The 19,194-nt window shown below is 38.6% G+C and overlaps 2 protein-coding genes and 1 non-coding gene across 9 annotated transcripts in view; all 3 read left to right on the plus strand.

Moving 5' to 3' along the window:
- The first annotated feature begins 932 nt into the window (after nt 1-932).
- Nucleotides 933-6,428, plus strand: LOC123594670 (cytochrome c oxidase subunit 7B, mitochondrial). The gene is made up of 3 exons (XM_045471538.1): nt 933-1,076; nt 4,418-4,542; nt 6,228-6,428. Exons 1-3 carry the CDS (start codon nt 1,037-1,039, stop codon nt 6,303-6,305), a joined length of 243 nt encoding a protein of 80 aa, XP_045327494.1. The 5' UTR covers nt 933-1,036; the 3' UTR covers nt 6,306-6,428.
- On the plus strand, nt 5,417-5,612 carry LOC123595588. Its single transcript, XR_006711262.1, has one exon. It is a non-coding gene; the product is annotated as a U2 spliceosomal RNA (small nuclear RNA).
- Nucleotides 6,429-10,553: 4,125 nt separating the features above from the next.
- The window catches only part of ATP7A (ATPase copper transporting alpha), a 189,782-nt gene continuing 181,141 nt past the window's right edge, over nt 10,554-19,194 (plus strand). For 5 of the 7 annotated variants that reach the window (XM_045472927.1, XM_045472930.1, XM_045472932.1 and 2 more), the window contains exon 1: nt 10,569-10,827. The gene's annotated coding sequence lies outside the window, so the exon portion shown is untranslated. Of the gene's footprint in view, nt 10,828-19,194 lie in introns of all 7 variants that reach the window. The other 2 variants (XM_045472928.1, XM_045472926.1) reach the window with 2 other exon arrangements.

Here is a 19,194-nt window from a genome sequence, read left to right on the forward strand (position 1 = left end):
GCCACAAAAGACAAACACAGAGGAACTATTCAATTTTAAAGGAAACTAAAGACACACAACAACTAAATTCAATATGGGGATCTGAACTGAATTCTGGATACAGACACTGGGACAATTGGTGAATTGGAATATGAGCTGTATTGTATCAATACTAAAATTTCTTAATTTGATGACTGTACTATGGTTATGTAATAGAATATCTTATTCTTACAAAATGAACCCTTTAGTATTAACAGGTAAAAGTACATGATGTATGCAAGTTATTCTCAAATGGTTCAGATCTGCCCCCCACCATAGACAGAGAGAGAGAGAGAGAACACATGTGGCAAAACATTATCCAAGTGGTGTACCTTGGCAATGGGTGTTTTAGGAGTTCTCTTCACCACCTATATTTTATTATGAAAATATCCAAACATACAGAAAGTGTGAAAGAACTGTACTCTGAACACCCACCATCAAGATTCTACAATTATGACGTTGTTTATCCACATATTACTAGTTTCTTTTTACTATTCTTGCAACTTTTCTAAATTTTAAATCATTTCAAAATTAAAAGTTAAACAAAGTAGTATGTAGTAATAGGAGACAAAAAAAAATTAGAGAAATGAAGTTCGGGGGACCCAAACGAACTGCTAATGTGGAGCGAGATACAGGCTCAAAGACTCTGAAACACTATTTTGAAGCTAGCGCCTTGGATATGTCAGCCTAAAATCACTGTCTTAGCTCTCTGTAGAGCTCTAAACCTGGCTCCAAGACGGGGGCAGGGGGAGGATTCTCTCATTTTTCACTGAATACCATCGTACACCACTCACAAAGTGTGAAACTACATCTCCCAGAAAGCCTTTTTCCTTCCTGTCTGTAAAGAGGATTACAATTTCTATAGGGTTTTTTTAAGGTCTCGCGAGATTTCATTAAATCTCATTAAAGTATCCAGCAAAAAGCCATTTTGTTTTTCAGGGCTCTTTGCAAGGGGACTTGGCCCCAAATTGTAGCAAATCAGCAGCTACAGTTGCACCGTTCTGTCTTCAGCTTCAGGATGTTTCCTATGGCCAGAAACGCTTTCAGTCGTCTCCGAGGTAAGCAAAAATTGTGAGCAAATAATTTCCAACTGCATTTTATCAATTTGTCCTCATGGTTTCTCGTGCCCTTTCCCTCCACCTTCATCCTGACTTTCTAATTCTAAATGCGCAGTCTCCCGAAGTAATTGGAAAGCTGTCCTTAGCATTAACTTAATCACACAGAGTTCCTGTTTTGTTTCCCAGCTCGCTCTGTTACCAGAGTCATAACATACCCAGTTTTTTTTTTTAAATTATTATTCAATTATGAACAATTGCAGGGAAGGAGGCACTTGGTGGACACTAATCCCTTAGTAAGTTTTAGCTTTGAGGGTGCACTTACCCCGAAAGAGAAGAACCTTCTCTCCCAATTCCTGTAACTGGGGAAGGAAACTGTAAATGTAGCTTCTCCTCTGGTTTCATTGCAAGGTGACAGCCTAAATGGTGGCCCTGCAGCTTTTATGTAGTTTGTAGGTTAGTAAGTGAATATTAGCTTATTCGAAAGCAATTGTAATTTTTTTTTTTTTTGTCTAAAAGTTAAGCAGGTACAGGGAATTTTGAGACCAGCCTTATGTATTGAGAATGTATTACATTGGAGAGAAAAATTCATTTACGTACTTGATTTGCAGTGAAGGTGACCTTGACTAATGTGAGCAGTGGTTTTACATTGAAAGTGACCTTAAGCAATTACCATATTGCTTCTTGAGCCATCTTGTTATTTTCAGTTTACAGAGTCATTTAGAGGTATTAGTAGATTGTGTTCTAAACACTGAAGCAGCTTTGACAATAACCAAAACAATAGTTACCCAACAGGGTTTTCAATATTCCAAAAGCCACGTCTATTATCTCTTTCACTTTGGGCAAATGATTTTTCTCTGAACCTCATTTTCCTTCTTTGTAAGATAGGGTGTTAGTAAATAATTCCTACTTCATACCATTGTTGAGGATTATATGAGATCACCAATAGGTGGTAACCAAGAAATTTCTTGTTAACAGAGGAGAGGTCTAAAGAAATCCACTTGGGTTACCGGAATGTTGAAGTCATGAGGTGTTGCAGAATTGTTTGGTAATTTTAATCTATTTGCCCTTTGAGCTGGTACGGCCTGTACTTCTCAGGAAAGGGAGGTTTTTTTGTTGTTTTGTTTGTTTTTCAATGTGGAAGTCACACGCTCACTTTTTAATAACTGCTCTAGAGCAGAATCTATAGTGAAATGTTTGTAAATTTGCTCATCCCAAGTGTATCTAAAGGTGAAAAGAAAACCTGTAAGGCAGTTAAGAGGAGAAATCATTAATGGCCAAATAACTATCCTGAGATAACCCATTCTATCACATAGAAGCTATTAAATTCTTAAATGCTAGTGAATGGGCAACAATTACATAAGTAGTGCCATTTGAGGATCTAAAACAATAAGGACCTGTTACTTCGGAAGAAAAAAAAATATCCGGAAATACGCATTTTCCAGTCTCGGGCTCTTTGCCAAGCTCTTCTAAGTGCCTCCAGAGGCAGTTTGAAAACTCATTCTACTAAAATAATAGTAACGCAAAGTTTTAATGTCCTTCTGCTCAAAAACCTTTGCCTCTACCAACGATCCTTTCTAGTTTTATCCCCCATTACTTGTCCGTATACCTTGTCCTTCAAGCAAACATAACTTTTTTCTTTAATTTTCCCCTTTTCTAATGTTTGTTTATTCTTGAGAGAAAGAGGCAGAAAGCATGCTGCGCGCATGAGTAGGGGAGGGGCAGAAAGAGGGAGATACAGTATCCGAACCAGGCTCCAGGCTCCAGGCTCTGAGAGGTCAGCACAGAGCCTGATTCGGGGCTTGAACCCAAGAACCACAAGATGATGAGCAGAGCCGAAGTCGGACGCTTAACTGACTGAGCCACCCAGGTGCCCCCATAATTGCTTTTTTAATATACTAGGCTTTTCTTTGTTTGCCGTTTTTCACATTTCCCTTTCCTACATCTATGTAACCAAATCCTACCTTCTGTTCAAAGTGCTTATCTAATATTCTACTTGTAGTACAGTGGTTTGTGTATGCGTGTCCCATATCCTCCTCTAATTTAGGAGGTTACTTGAGGACAGGATCTGTGTTTTACACATTTTCATGTATCCCATTTCTTTTAGCATGGTATTCATTTGTTTTTGAAAAAAATCAAGATTATTCTAGTTTTGTTTTGTTTTTGTAATTAAAAAAAATTTTTTTTACGTTTATTTATTTTTGAGACAGAGAGAGAGCATGAACGGGGGAGGGGCAGAGAGAGAGGGAGACACAGAATCTGAAACAGGCTCCAGGCTCTGAGCTGTCAGCACAGAGCCCGATGCGGGGCTCGAACTCACGGACTGCGAGATCATGACCCGAGCCAAAGTCGGACGCCCAACCGACTGAGCAACCCAGGTGCCCCTGTTTTTGTAATTTTAAGGTGATAAGCATTTAGTGTGCTTTAATTTGAAATTCATTTTGAGGGTGTTGTAAGTTGTTGAGTACTGCAGAGTAAACTCTAGTGAAAATTTAAGTCATTCAAATTAATGAATAGGAGCCAAGTTCCAGAGGTTTGTAGTGAATGTTACTGACACCACCTGTCCTTTTTATCTCCCAAGATTTTATTTTAATTTTTAAATGTTTGTTTATTTATTTTTGAGAGAGAGAGCGTGTGAGCTCACAAGTGGGGGTAGGGACAGAAAGAATCCCAAGCGGACTCCACGACCTACATGGGGCTTGAACTCACGAACCTCAAGATCATGATCTGAGCTGAAATCAAGAGTTGGCTGCTCAACCGACTGAGCAACCCAGGCACTCCCTGTCCCCCAAGATTTTACTATGAAAAATTTTCAGACATATAGAAAAGTTGGAAGAATTGTATGATCACGCACAAATTACAAATTAATTCAAATTAATTATTGATACAAATTAATGTTAATGGATACAATTAACATTTTGATATATTTGTTTTCTCACATATCTTTTTGTAATGTTTGTTTATTTTTGAGAGAGAGGATGAGCAGGGGAGGGGCAGAGAGAGAGGGAGACAGAGGATCCAAAGCAGGGTCTGTGCTGACAGCAGAGTGCTCGAACTCATGAACTCTGAGATCATGACCTTAGCTGAAGTCGGATGCTTAACCAACTGAGTCATTCAGGTGCCCCTGGTTTCTCACATATCTATACATCTGTCATTTCATCTTATTTTTGATGCATTTTAAAGTACGCTACTTTGCTTTTAGCTACAATGTGTTTTAACATTTTATTGAAGTGCCTGATACTATAAAGTTAACTTCCTTTGCTTTCCTGACGGCAGTATCAGTTACATGTTCTCTTTTCCTTATAATTGATAGATATGTTTCTGTATTTCTTTTTTCCTTTAAGTTCAAAGCATTCAGCAAACAATGGCAAGGCAGAGCCACCAGAAACGGACACCTGATTTCCATGACAAATACGGTAATGCTGTATTAGCTAGTGGAGCCACTTTCTGTGTTGCTGTATGGGCTTATGTAAGTACTATTGATTGATAATTTTCTATATTAGATGTTTTTCATTCCTATTTAATATATATATTTGTTTATTTTTGAGAGAGAGAGAGAGCGAGCGAGCGTGAGTGGGGGAGGGGCAGAGAGAGAGAGAGAGAGAGAGAGAGAGAGAGAGAGGGAGACACAGAATCCGAAACAGGCTCCAGGCTCTGAGCTGGCAGCACAGAGCCCGACGCAGGGCTCGAACCCACGAACTGTGAAATCATGACCTGAGCTGAAGTCAGTTGCCCAACTGACTGAGCCATCCAGGCGCCCCTTCATTCCTATTTAGTTCATGAATTCAAAATGTTTTCACATAGTAGTATACATTTCTTGTTCAGAGGGACTTCAGAGATTTTCTGATGTAATTAACCACCCAGTGCAGGAATTTCTTCCATAGCATTAAGCATTCATATTTTACCCATCATTTTCTTGCCAAAGAAATTCTGATCCCATTTTCATGTATCAACCATTAGATACTAGAAAATTGCTATCATGTCTCCTGGATCTTCTCTTATTTATTTTTTTTTTTAATTTTTTTTTTTCAACGTTTTTATTTATTTTTGGGACAGAGAGAGACAGAGCATGAACGGGGGAGGGGCGGAGAGAGAGGGAGACACAGAATCGGAAACAGGCTCCAGGCTCTGAGCCATCAGCCCAGAGCCCGACTTGGGGCTCGAACTCACGGACCGCGAGATCGTGACCCGACTGAAGTCGGACGCTTAACCGACTGCGCCACCCAGGCGCCCCTGGATCTTCTCTTAAACATCCTTAGTTCTGTTAATCACTTTTTGTTATGTGGTTTCCAGGGTTTTCACCATCTTGGGTCACCTTCCTTCACTTAATCAGTTTCTCTTCTATCGCTTCTCGGCCTTTTGGCTAAGATCAAGTGTAATCAGTTTCTCTTCTAAAGTTCTGCCCTCCGAACAGAGTACAACATTTTTGATGGATGAGATGTAAAAGTGACTTGTTTTCACTATTATAGTTTTTTACATCTTACGTGTAACAATCTGCTTACCAGTTTATATACTTGCTGGTTAAAAGTGGGATAAATATATAAGTTGTTCTTAAAAGATACGTATAAATCCTTACCTTAATAAACAAAGATATTTATTAATGGGGCTTTTTATTCTTGTTTTAACCTTCCTTAAATATACTATTAAATAGGTGTGTCTACTTAATTAGAAGAGTAAATAGATTTTGAACAAATGTGTGATTAGGGGCACTTTTGGAGTGGTGTTCCTTGAAAGGATATTACAAAAGTGCTCTTTGGCAGTATTTAGTAGTTGTGGTTGAGTGAAGCAATGTTTTGAGGAGATGTTACAGAAATGTGAAGTAGAAATTTGAGTTAATTAAATTAAAAATTCAATTGCCCAGTCATATTAGCCACATTTCAGTTGCTCAGTAACCATATGTAGCTCTTGTGTTGGACAATGAAGATCTAGAACATTTCTTTCATCTCCGGAAGTTCTATTGAAGAGTACTGCTCTGGAGAATTAGGACAGCAATTAGGTTTGGCTTACATAGTGGGCACTATATATCCCAGCTGAGTCTCTGTGTGTTTTTAACCTGTAGAGTAGAATACCTTTGTCACTTTTAAGAAATGGTCTCCAAGGGAGAGTGGACTCGGGTTTAAACTTTTATAACTGATAGCATTTTAATTCTTACAGACAGCAACACAAATTGGAATAGAATGGAACCTGTCCCCTGTTGGCAGAGTCACCCCAAAAGAATGGAGAGATCAGTAGTCATCCCAGCTGGTGTAATAATGAATTGTTTCAAAACCAACTCCTAATTGATGCCAAGTAAAAGCACTGTGCACCCATTAAAAATATGGCCTGATCGAAGAAATAAAGTATATTTGAAACCTTTGTTGTCATTTTGTTTCTTTTGTAATGAAACCAAGCTTGATCACTTTTCATTTATTTAACCTTTGTGTTACTATTAAAGGAAGATGCATTATAATTTCTTAAATAATTTTTCTTTATGAGGTGTTATGAAAGGAAAATTTGGCTATCACCTGGAAGTCAACTTTATAGTAGGCTTATAGTTCATGAATAAGTGATTTCAGAGTTACTTTAGGTCATCTTTGCCCAGATATTGATTATGCATACTGTTTTCTACCTCTAATTTATATGTATATTTGGAATTGGAATTAAGTCCTTTTTACTCCTGCCAAGAGAACTTGGGGTGTCACCAGACCCAAGGGAAGAGTGGTCCTATCAGATGAACTCCTAGGATGTCTGAAGATTAGCTAGCTCTTTGGCTCTGTTGGCACATTCATCTTAGAGCTTTGGATCTTTCATTATATTTATTTAGGATGTTTGTGATGCTATTAAAGAAAGGATCTGTCAAATATGGTTTATTGTCACTTAACCAGTTACTTTCGGTGACCTGTTGGCATCCTGTAATTATACCAACTTTTGATGCATGTATTATCCTGAATTCAGTATGACTTTGGATTTTATGTGTAAGATGCTAACTGAAGAAAACATCTATAATGTTTGAAGCACATTGGTGCTTTGTTAATTCCTTGGCTGAAGGCGTAAAAAGCCTCATGTTTTTTGATAGTGCTCAAATAAGCAGAAAATGGAATTTCAGTGGAGTAACCTATGTTAGCTAAATTAGAGATTCCTAAATTCACTCACCTAAAGTAAGTTATCAGGTAAGTGGCTTTTAGGCATTGCCAAATTTACCTGATGTATGTAGGTAAGGATGTATGTGTAACCAAACATCAGAAAAATTTTTACCTGGTGTATGAAATACTAGAAGAATGCTCTTATGGCAAAATGCATCAAAGCCAGTAAGTAATTTCATTGAGTAGGAAAAATAAGTTGAATGTCCTTGCAAACTATGTTGCAGATTAGTAACTATGTAATAGTGCCTATATTTGATAAAATTTGAATGAACACTATATTTAGAAAGAATGTTAAACTAGGACTAAGGTGTTCAAATGCATGTAGCCCTGAGATGTGATTAAGTAAAATAAACATTTCTTTAAGGAAGCTTTAACTTTCCGTTAGATTATTTACCTCTTCATTACTGAATTTTTATTGAGGATTACTAACGACTATCCGCGGTTTTCAAATTGATTTGTGCCACTTTGTCAGATAAGTGTTGCCAGCTCTTATAGGCAAAAAAAAAAAAAAAAAAAAATTTAAAAATGTCTACTTGTCCATTTGCCAACATATATGTTTTTCTGTGTGATAAAATCTGGTGGTGGTAGTTGGCATGTCTGAACAGACTTTTAAAACTTTATTTTGTACTTAATCTTGTCCTGATGAGTAATTGTAAAACTACCATGGCCAGGGTGCCTGGGTGGCTCAGGTCATGATCTCGCAGTTTGTGGGTTTGAGCCCCTTGTTGGGCTCTGTGCTGATAGCTCAGAGCCTGGAGCTTGCTTCGGATTCTGTCTCTCTCTCTCTCTCTGCTGTTCACAATCTGTCTTCTCTCAAAATTAAATAAAAAATAATAATATAAAATAAAACTGCCATGGCCACTACCAGAAATGAAGCAGTAGTAGAAGTCTAAATTAGTTTGTGTCATCACAGTGTTCTGACCTTGCAGCCTCCCTAGTGTACTCAAAGGTCTATCCTCTCACAAACACACTCAGTTTATCCCAGAACATCACTGAAAGTTTTAATACCTAGATTGGGAAGGTTGTCAAATTAGTCTTCCTATCAAAAATCCGTTCCTCTGAAGAATTTAGGTAAGTGACTTTAGAAGCATTGCCAATCCTTTAAATGTTATTTGTTGAAGGCCAGAAAGTATTTTTTAAATTAGGGTAAATATCATGAATTCAATTAATTTGACCGTAAATTACAATGTTTTCTGTTCTTTTAATTTATTAAGCTTATTTAGAACTAGGTACTGTGGTAATTGTGGAGGCACAGATATTGAGTTCTCACCCTTGTGACTATTGGAGATCTTAATATCACTTTATAAGCATTTTGGGGGCACCTACTATCTGCTCACCGCCAGAAAACTTGATTACTTCCTGAAGACACTCCCTTCTATTTGAAAGCTCAGTATACTAATTGTAAAAAAACTGTTGGTATGCTTGTGCACTGATTAGGGGGATTAGGGATTATGCATTTAGAGATGTGAGGTGTTTTAGAGTAAGGGAAAGGCTCAATCACTAAGGATGTACATGATAAAAGAGTTGCAGCTCATAACGATAAACTTTACATAAAAATTAGCTGGTAAATTTGGTACTCTGATAAAGCTTTATGATTTCTGCCTTTTAGTGAATTTCTGTGAAAGCTTAACACAATTGTTAATATTGTAGTTACAAACCAATTTACTAATGATTTGAAGCTCACTTAAAAGCCATCTTAATTTCATGTGATTTTTAAAGATTTTAAATTTGGGATTGAATTTGTGATGCAAGGTTGTACGCGATTGACAGTTACAACTAAATGGCTGGGAAGGTTAGGAATATTGAAGATAATTTTTTCATATATGTGTATAGGTATAGGGGAGAAGGAATAATCCTTTCTGAAATACTTCATTGTAGGCCTAAAATTTAAATCTTGGGCGATTTTAAGTGGCCTGTCAAGGATTAATAGGAGTTTGAAAACAGGTGGCATGGAAATTAGTTTATCAGTATTTAAATATGCTTAGTGTGTGCCACTTTGCTAAGCCTTTTACAAATATTAACTTAATATGTATACCTTGTGTACTAGTTCGAATTTGGCAACATTATTGGACTTGATACTTTTATGGGAACTGGGTTTAATGTTTATTTTAATTTTGAGAGTGCAAGTGGGGGAGGACCAGAGAGAGAGGGGGACAGAGAATCTGAAGCGGGCTCTGCACTGACAGCAGAGAATCCAATGCAGGGCTCAAACTGATGAATGGTGAGATCATGACCTGAGCCAAAGGCCAACGCTTAACCAACTGAGCCACCCAGGTGCTCCCCAGCAACTGGATTGAAAATGCAAAATAATCTATAATTTCCCTCTATATCTTATGACAGATATTCAATGAAAGGAGATATGAAAAGACCATATCTCACTTTGAATTTAGTGAAAGGGAGCCTGTACCTCTTAATGTTCATAGTTTTAAAAATCCTAGGATTTTGCCGTTTTTTAAATGTTGAAATGGGCAAACAGGATTAAAAGTATATTTTTCTCAAATTCTGTATTGCTTATTTATTGCATGGTCTTGCTACATTTTATGCATCTCATTTCTTTCCGAACTCATGGTGATAGTCTAATATCTTTACATCCTTGGAATCCTCTAGGTTTTTAAGAAGATCGGCAAGTGAATGGATAAATGGGCAAGTGGTTCGAAGCTTTAGGATGGTGATATTGAAGGTAGTGTGAGGTGCGATGCCTGCCCCAACTGTAACGTACTGACACATAAAGATTATGAATTCAAAAGCATGAATAAAAAGTCAAAAAATTTTGAGATCATTTTTACAAATTGTTAAAAAATATTTATTTTTGAGAGTGAGCAGGGGAGGGGCAGAGAGAGAAAGAGAAGGAGAGAGACAGAATCTGAAGCAGGTTCCAGGCTCTGAGCTGTCAGCACAGAGCTGGATGCGGGGCTCGAAGTCATGAACCACCAGATCATGACCTGAGCCAAAGTTGGACGCTTAACCGACTGAGCCACCTAGGCATCCCAAGATCATTTTTGAATGGAGGACGAATGCAAGTTCATAGTTCTGGCATTTGCATCTGGAGTTAGGCTACACAGTCTATCAGCAGCACGTTAATTTCATGCTGGGAAAGGCTGAACTATGTACAAGATGATTTACAAGGAGGTCTATGGCACTTTCTGTCTGGTTAGATGACACAGGCTTTGGTGGGGTTTTGTTTTGTTTCTGGTGATGGAACGGGTTGGAGGGCTCTCTTGCCAAGGCAAAGACTTCAGCCAGGGGCTGCGTGTCAGCCTAAGGGCAGTAGGAGGCGGAAGAAGCTTGATTCTAGGGCTCGCGTTGCCCTTCACGTGACGCGTCCCTCTCTCCGCGTCTCAGGCCCTGCTTCCGGCCTGGGCGTCACCCGGAAGTGGGGGGGAGTAAGGAAGGGAAGGGTAAAGGCCGCAGGCCCAGGAGGCTAAGGCTGGAGGAACAGAATCCGAGTGAGTGCTGCTGCCGCCGCCGCCCCCGCTGCAGCCGCCGCGCTCCCCTCTCCCCCTCCCCCTCCCTCCGGACGCCGCTACTATTGCTTCTTTTCCGGGTGTGTTAGATTGGAGCCTGCGCGTGCATTTGTCGCTGCCGCGGGCTGCGTAGCTCCCGACGTTTAACCATAGGAAAAAATAAACCAGGTAAGTCCTATACCGGCTCCCCGTCGTTCCTTTCTACTGGAGAGGTGTTCTGTACTGTCAGTCTGTGCTACCGAGTGTACCGAGGGTCATTTTAATCTGGGGGCAATCCCCAAACGCTCACTTCTTCACAACTCAGGTATTTACCTCGCTCATGTTTTACCCCTCCTAATAGGGCATAATGGAGGGGAGATTGGGTACTGACCCGTGTCATTTTCCTTGTACCCTCCTGGGAAAGTGTTCTGATCATCCAGTGGCCTGTGTTACCTAATTAATTAAAGATATGAGAAGGTCTGTGCCTGTATGGAAGTCACATGTACTGATGACCATAATTAATGAAATAAAGTGAAAAATTATTTTGCTTCTTGTCTCGCTCTGGGAGCATAAGCTAAACTGAGAGAACGCTCTTGTTCTTATTTCATTTTGTTCATTCGGCCCGCTTCCCAGTAAAGTTATTCTCCATACTTGTCACACCCTTGTGGTACCTTTATCTTTGACACTTTTTGTTGTAGACGTTGAGGTTATCCTAAGCACCAACAACTCTTTCATTGCTTCACAAGTTCGTATTTTAGCATCTGATCTTTGTTTTAGAGTCTTTTCATCTACAGTAATACGGTTTTGTATTGAGTCTTAATGTGTGAAGGACATCGAATTGGGTGATATCGAGGTGTGGGGGTGGTATGGAGTATAGGCAAGAAATAGGACAGAGTCCCTGGCCTCAAGTGAGTTTGCAGTCAAGTTAGTGGAGTTCAGTTATGAAGTCAGTGGGTTCTAGCAGCCCCACTGATTGAATAACTAGACTGCTTATCTCATCCTCTTACTTTTTAAAAATCTTTTTAAAATCTCATCCTTTTAAAAGGATATTTTGAACTGAGATTTTATTTATTTTTAAAACGTTCTTGTGTTTACATTCATGACATGAGAGGGTTTTTTGGTACTAGAGGGTCTCACAGTGTATAGGAAAGACAGGTACATCCTTTTAATTTCATCTCAGTAACATTGTACGTTAGAACGAGAAAGTGTTATGAGAATCCAGGGAAGGGAGCATTTGAGATGGGCCTTGAAATTGGGTAGGACTTAACTTTGCAGGAATGGAAGTAGGGGAGGGCAGCCCAGGTAGAAGAAAAAATACGAGCCGAGGCTTAGGGGGCTGGAAAGATGCAGGACATCCAACAACACACTGTACATCAACATCCCTATTTCTAACACAGCCACATCCTCTCAGATATTGCTGTTAAAGGAAAAAATGTATAGGCTCCAAAACTGGTAAGCTCACAACCATATCCAGCTACCCTCCAGCCAACAAAAAAGCTTATATATAGAAAAAATGTATGAAATGACAAAAGCAGCATGAATGTATGAGATTTCAGTCAGATGTAAACTCAAATTTAAGAGAAAAAATAAAGTTTGCTATATATTTTCATTTAAGTTTTAATTTTTTTAAGCTTTAATTTTAAATTTGGTTAACGTATGGTATTATATTAGTTTCAGGTGTACAATATAGTGATTCAACACTTCCATACATTACCCAGTGCGCATCACAAGTGCACTCCTTAATCCCCATCACCTATTTAACCTATCCCCCCACCCACCCACCTCCCTTCTAGTAACCATTAATGTGTTCCCTATAGTTAAGTCTGTTTCTTGGGGTGCCTGGGTGGCTCAGGTAATTAAGCTCCCAGGTAATGATCTCACGGCTCATGAGTTTGAGCCCCACATTAGGCTCCGCACTGACAGTGAGGAGCCAGCACGATTCTTTCACCCTCTGTCTTTCTCTGCCCTTCCTCCTCTCACTCTCTCTGTCTCTCAAAATAAACTTAAAAAAGAAGAAAAAGTCTGTTTCTTGATTTGTCTCTCTCATTTTTTTCCTCTTAAAGTTTGTTGTATTTTAATTCTGATTGACTGTTATACTTAAATGTAATTTGGAATCAATTTTTACATTTCTGGGAATGAATAACATTGGTGTCTGAAGCCAGAAGTTGTTCCAGGATTTCCCCAATGAATTTCTGCATTTCTTTTTCTCCAAATTGATTTCTCGCCTGGTCTTCTTAATATGATAGAAACTATTCTTTTCCAATCATAGTCTTAGAAAGATCTTGATTCTTGGCCTCCAGGTAGGGTTAGATTAAACACTAATCTCCCCAAAGGATAGAGACATCTCTGGTCTCTAATGCAGAAGGTTGTTTTTCTTTGAAAAGATGCATGCAGAAATAGTAAAATTTATTTGAAAAGGAAAGGGAGTGATGACCAAAAATCAACTAACATATACAATCTTTACTTCTGTGAGGGTGCTAAGGCAACACATTTCTTTATAAATTCCTCATTATAACTTCTCATTATAACTTATTATAACTCATTATAACTTCCTCATTATAACCTCATAACTTATTTTATTAAAAATACTTGACAAACTTTAATCAAGACTTTTTTTAGTTTATTTATTTATTTATTTTGAGAGAGAGAGAGCACGAGGGGCAGAGAGAGAAGGAGAGAGAGAATCCCAAGCACGCTCCCCACCATCAGCGTGGAGCCCCATTTGGGGCTCAAACTCAGGAACCATAAGACTGTGACCTGAACCAAAACCAAGAGATGCTTAGCCAACTGAGCCACCCAGGTGCTCCTTTAATCAAGACTTTTGACACATCCCAATGCGTGAAAATAATTTTCATTTGCCAGTTGGGAAACTAAATTGTGAGGAGAGATTTATCTGAGGTGATACAGGCACTGGCACAGCTGAGAATAATATTTGGGAGTTTTATCTTAAAATTTCTTCTACTCATCTTTGTGAAAGGTTTTACAGAGTTTTGTTTTTGAACTGTGGTCTTGCTTAGGACATAAAAATGTGGGTGGAGCAGGGAGGTGGGCAGGAGAGACAGGCCACAGGCCTGTTTTGGTTCAATTTACCATCTCAACAATCATGTTTTTCACTTATAACTCTCAAGTCTTCAGGTAGATTTAATATGATATAACTTGCTTATTTGCTGAGGTAGTATGGCAGGAAAAGTATCATGATACTTTTAGAATGTGTTTCATTAAAGTGAAAGGGTAGAAAATTTCTGGTTTCATAAATATGTTCCTAGTTTCTCCAGCACTGTTAGAAAATTGAAGTGATTTTCTTATCTTTGTGGAATTAAATGTGTGGGATACTGGTAGATTACATTAGTTTTCACAAATATTTCTTTCCTTGGAGGAAATGAGGATAAAATATCCCCCATTTTGAGCCACTTAGTTGTACTTTGTCCCATGTTTTCTGTCCACATTTAGAATTACACAGCTATTTTTTTAAACCTATTTTTACTTTATGATTTTCTCGTGTAGAAGTCCAGTTTTTCAGACCTATACTCAGGAGCACATTTTCATAATTTACTAGTTGAGTAAACAGGTTATTTCACATCTTAGGGAAATTGTTTTAACCTGGCCATTTACCTTATTTGATTTTGTTTGTAAAAAGTTTAAGTGTTTTGTTTTATGCTGATATAATTGTTGCTGATCCTGTTTGTGCATTTGATGTCTCAGCCAAAGATTGTGAGGGAATAATATTGGAATTACTTCCCTCCTCTACTCTGACCTGAGAGTTTGCAGCGCATTGTATATTCTTGGAATTGTGAAGAAAATGGTTTCTGCTCTCTTGAGTGTTCACCTGAAGCATGGTACCTGCCGTTCAGGAGAGGAGAGCATTAAGAGGGCTTCTGTTAAGACCTGAAAAACTGTTAACAGAGATAGAAGAACAGAAAAGAATTCCAGAGTGGAGAGCCCTTTAAAGGAAATTCCCAGGACTGTTTCTTAACTATTTATTTGTTTACTTATTTATTTATTTAATAGAGAGAGAGAAAGCATGCATGTGTGGGGGAAGGGTAGAGAGGAAGAGAGGGAATCTTAAGCAGGCTCCATGCTCAGGGTGGAGCCTGACCCTGAGATTTTGACCAGGGCTGAAAACAGGAGTCAGAAGCTCAGTGGACTGAGCCACCCAAGGGCCCTTCTCAGGACTATTTAGGATAAATTTGTAGCTGACTTCTAGTGTCGTGAGGATACTTAAGAATTGATCCTTGAACTAACAAAAGTTTACAAAGAGCTTGGTTGTTAAGGAGTTCCAAGTGTAACTCCTTAGTTGATCCTTGTACTTACAATGGTAAGAAAAAACAAAGGTATCTAATTTTTTGGTGATAATAAAATTATTTGTTCTAAGAATTCTAATTGAATTATTAAATCAATCAATAATAATGCTATTAATATAAAGTATATTGTATTGATTATTAATAAATACATTATTATTTTGGAGTGGGGAGAGAGAGAGAGCCGGCTAGGGGCAGAGTGAGAGGGGGAGGGAGAGGGAGAGGGAGAGGGAGAGAGAGAGAGAGAGAGAGAGAAAATCTTAAGTAGGCTCCGCACCGGGTGTGGACATGGGGCTTGATCTCAGGACTGTGAGATCATGAGCTGAGCCAAAATCAAGAATTGGTTGCTCAACTGACTGAGCCACCCAAGTGCCCAATATATTATATTTTTAATTAATTAATTATTTATTTAGAACGTGTGCTGGAGCAGGGGAAGAGCAGAGAGAAAGGGAGAGAGAGAATCTCAAGCAGGCTTCACACTGAGTGCAGAGCCTGACGCAGGGCTTGATCTCACAAACCTGTGAGATAATGACCTGAGCTGAAATCAAGATTCAGATGCTTAACCAACTGAGCCACTTAGGTGCTTCCAATATATTATATTTTTAAAACACTACTATTAATATTAAATCATTTGCATAGAACCAGTTTCATTTTGGCCAATAAATGTTTTCTCTTATTTTACTCTGCCATTTCACTGTTAATTCTGATTATCAATTTTTAGTTCAGACTTACAGCCACAGTATCTTGGTATTAATTTCTGATCACACCTGTAAGTGTGTTTTTGGGTATTAGCAATCAAATTGGTGTCATATGTCTTCAAGTATTGTCCATCTAAAGTGAAGTGTTTTATCTGGCTCCTCTGTTTCTAGCGAGGTGATAGCAGAATGAATTTTAGTCATAAAAACCTTTGTAGTCTTCAGATAGTTATAAAGCCTTAAATTCATTGTATGATGATAGAAAAAATAATTTATGTAGTGCAGTATATTACTTGACCTTGAGTGTTAGCATATGATTAGGGTTGCATAAGAGTGTGTCCACTGTGTTTTTTACAAAAATAACTCACAGATGCCTGTTTCTTAACTTTAGGGGCAGTGGTAAGTCATGGGATCTTGAATCTTTTCCTTTTTATTATTTTTTGGGGAGCATGTAAATGAAGGAGACTAGAATTGATCTTTCATCTAGTGTGAAAAAATGTGCAATTTGGTAGGAGTTAACATGTTCTTTCATAGGGCCAGATTTTATTTTTAGAGCTAGTAAGTGGCTAAGCTAAGATTTAAAGCCAGACAGTCTGGTTTTAGAACCTGTGGTCTTCTCTCTCTCTCTCTCTCTCTTTTTTTTTTTTTTATAAAGTCACTTTATTTTTTATTTTTTAGAGAGAGTGCATGAGTTGTGGAGAGAGGCAGAGAGGGAGAGGGAGAGAGAGAAAGAGAGAGAATATCTCAAGCAGGTTCCATGCCCAGTGTGGAGCCCAACATGGGCTCAATCCCATGAATTTAGGATCATGGGATGCTCAACTGAGTCATCCAGGTGCCCCTAGAATCCATGTTCTTACCTTACATAAAAGAACTGTATTTTTTTAATGTTTATTTATTTTTGAGATAGAGAGAGACAGAGTGTGAGTGGGAAAGGGGCAGAGAGAGAGGGAGACACAGCATCCAAAGCAGGCTCCAGGCTCTGAGCTGTGAGCACAGAGCCTGATGTGGGGCTTGAACTCGTGAGCCACGAGATCATGACCTGAGCTGAAGTCAAATGCCAAACCGACTGAGCCACTCAGGCTCCCCAAAGAACTGTTTTTTTTTTTAAAGTACATAGACATTTGAGCAAAATTAGCTCTATTGCAGTTAAGTTCCTTGTTTGTCCTAAAGGGAGAAATACTCATTTATCTTCTTTGAAAGTATGAATGAGCAAATAGATTTGATGACGAAAAATTAAAGTATTGGTAACTCAAAATTTCCTTGATACTTTCAAACTAAATTCAAAAGTAAGGAGTCATAGTTTTATTTTTAGCTAATTACATTAATTAAAGATATGCTAAAAGACTTAATGTTTAAAGTGATGTTGGGGGGCGCCTGGGTGGCGCAGTCGGTTAAGCGTCCGACTTCAGCCAGGTCATGATCTCGCGGTCCGTGAGTTCGAGCCCCGCGTCGGGCTCTGGGCTGATGGCTCAGAGCCTGGAGCCTGTTTCCGATTCTGTGTCTCCCTCTCTCTCTGCCCCTCCCCCGTTCATGCTCTGTCTCTCTCTGTCCCAAAAATAAAATAAACGCTGAAAAAAAAAATTAAAAAAAATAAATAAATAAAGTGATGTTGGTCTTATTTGTATTTTCTAAGTCCCTCAGGAAGAGAAAAGAAATGGTCATGTGTCTATTTTTATCTTTTTTTTAAGGAAAAATGTTTATTTAAAAAAAGAAAAACTGTTTTATTCAGTACATGTATTTCAGATATTAGGTAAATACAAAAATGATATAACAGTACCTACCTCAGAGGATTGTTGATGAGTTAATACATGTGAAGCTCTAAGAGCAGTGCCTGTCAGGTAGTAAACACACAGTAAAGTTTAGTTACCATTATTCTTTTAAAAACTATTTACTGGGGCGCCTGGGTGGCGCAGTCGGTTAAGCGTCCGACTTCAGCCAGGTCACGATCTCGCAGTCTGTGAGTTCGAGCCCCACGTCAGGCTCTGGGCTGATGGCTCAGAGCCTGGAGCCTGTTTCTGATTCTGTGTCTCCCTCTCTCTCTGCCCCTCCCCCGTTCATGCTCTGTCTCTCTCTTTCCCAAAAATAAATAAACGTTGAAAAAAAAAATTAAAAAAAAAAAAAAATAAAAACTATTTACTGTAGGGGCGCCAGGGTGGCTCAGTTGGTTAAGCGTCTGACTTTGGCTCAGTTCATGATCTCTTGATTTGAGGGTTCAAGCCCTGTGTCGGGCTCTGTGCTGACAGCTCAGAGCCTGGAGCCTGCTTCAGATTCTGTGTCTCCCTCTCTCTCTGCCCCTCCCCTGCTCACCTCTGTCTCTCTCTCAAAGATAAAATTAAAAAAATAAAAAATTATTAAAAATGTTTTAATGTTAGCAACCTATATAATAAAATTATAAATTCTAGTTTTGCAGTACTATAAATTGAGTGGATGTAGGAGGAATATACTAATGAATCAGTACCTGCAAGCAATAATTAGTTTCTAATGCATTAAAAAAAATTGTTTTTAATGTTTATTCACTTTTGAGAGAGAGAGAGAGAGAGAGAGAGAGAGAGAGAGAGAGAGAGAGAAAGAACACGAGCTGGGGAGGGGCAGAGAGAGAGGGAGACACAGAATCTGAAGCAGGCTCTAGGCTCTGAGCTGTCAGCACAGATCCCGACGTGGGGCTCTAACCCACAAATTGCGAGATCATGACCTGAGCTGAAGTCAGACGCTTAACTGACTAAGCCACCCAGGTGCTGCAGCAATAATTAGTTTCTAAATTCCACCACAGAAAATGGAAAACTCAGATTGGGAGGGCACAGTAGCCTACATTACACCTACAGTATGCTAACATCACATCTTGAAACTCATTATCACAGATAGCAAGTCAAGTCACCCTGATGTACTTAATCTTTCTGCTTCTCCACTGAGAAAACTCATGGCATTCTGCTTACATAATTAGTGAGTTACAGACTCTGGGTCACTGAGCTTTTCTGGATTATTTCTTTAATTGTGAAATGCTGAACCATACTTCTGAATGATTTCTGAAAAAGTAGGCAGAGGAAAAAAAAGACTTTGTGCATTTCTGACCTACTCTTCAAAATAGTTGCATTCTTACAAAGTTGTATGTAAGTTGAGCTGTTACAAGTTATGTCAGCACTCCAATTAAATGTTTATTGTGTGCTTGTTATGAATGTAGTATTTATGTGGGTTCTGTGAGATATGCAAAGAAGCATAAGGCATATGCTCCATTGTCTAATCAGAAATAAATCTAAAACCAAGCAATTACAGAGAAATTAAGTACTAAACTATGATGCTGATTCCAAGGGTATTCAGAACTCAAAAAGAAAGTGGGTATGAGTATTTGACATGTTTTTCATGGAGGAGGTAGGACTTGAGTTCATTTACTAACTCGGCAATTATTTTAGTAGCTAATGTGCAAGGTACTGGGGATATGATTGTGAATACAACAGATCTGGTCCTGCTTTTCTGGAGTTTACAGATGAGTGAGGTGATTTAAATATGTGGAAGAGAGCATTCCAGATGAGGGGACCAGTCTAAACAATATAGTAGAAAGAAATGGC

Source organism: Leopardus geoffroyi, chromosome X (genome assembly GCF_018350155.1).
Source record: "Leopardus geoffroyi isolate Oge1 chromosome X, O.geoffroyi_Oge1_pat1.0, whole genome shotgun sequence".
NCBI lineage: Eukaryota > Metazoa > Chordata > Mammalia > Carnivora > Felidae > Leopardus > Leopardus geoffroyi.

Bases quoted from the DNA above. Each gene is read 5' to 3' on its own strand.
- LOC123594670 (XM_045471538.1), top strand. From the start codon at position 1,037: ATGTTTCCTATGGCCAGAAACGCTTTCAGTCGTCTCCGAG. The intron at 1,077-4,417 runs GTAAGCAAAAAT...TTTTCCTTTAAG, and splicing joins CGCTTTCAGTCGTCTCCGAG to TTCAAAGCATTCAGCAAACA. The intron at 4,543-6,227 runs GTAAGTACTATT...TAATTCTTACAG, and splicing joins GTGTTGCTGTATGGGCTTAT to ACAGCAACACAAATTGGAAT.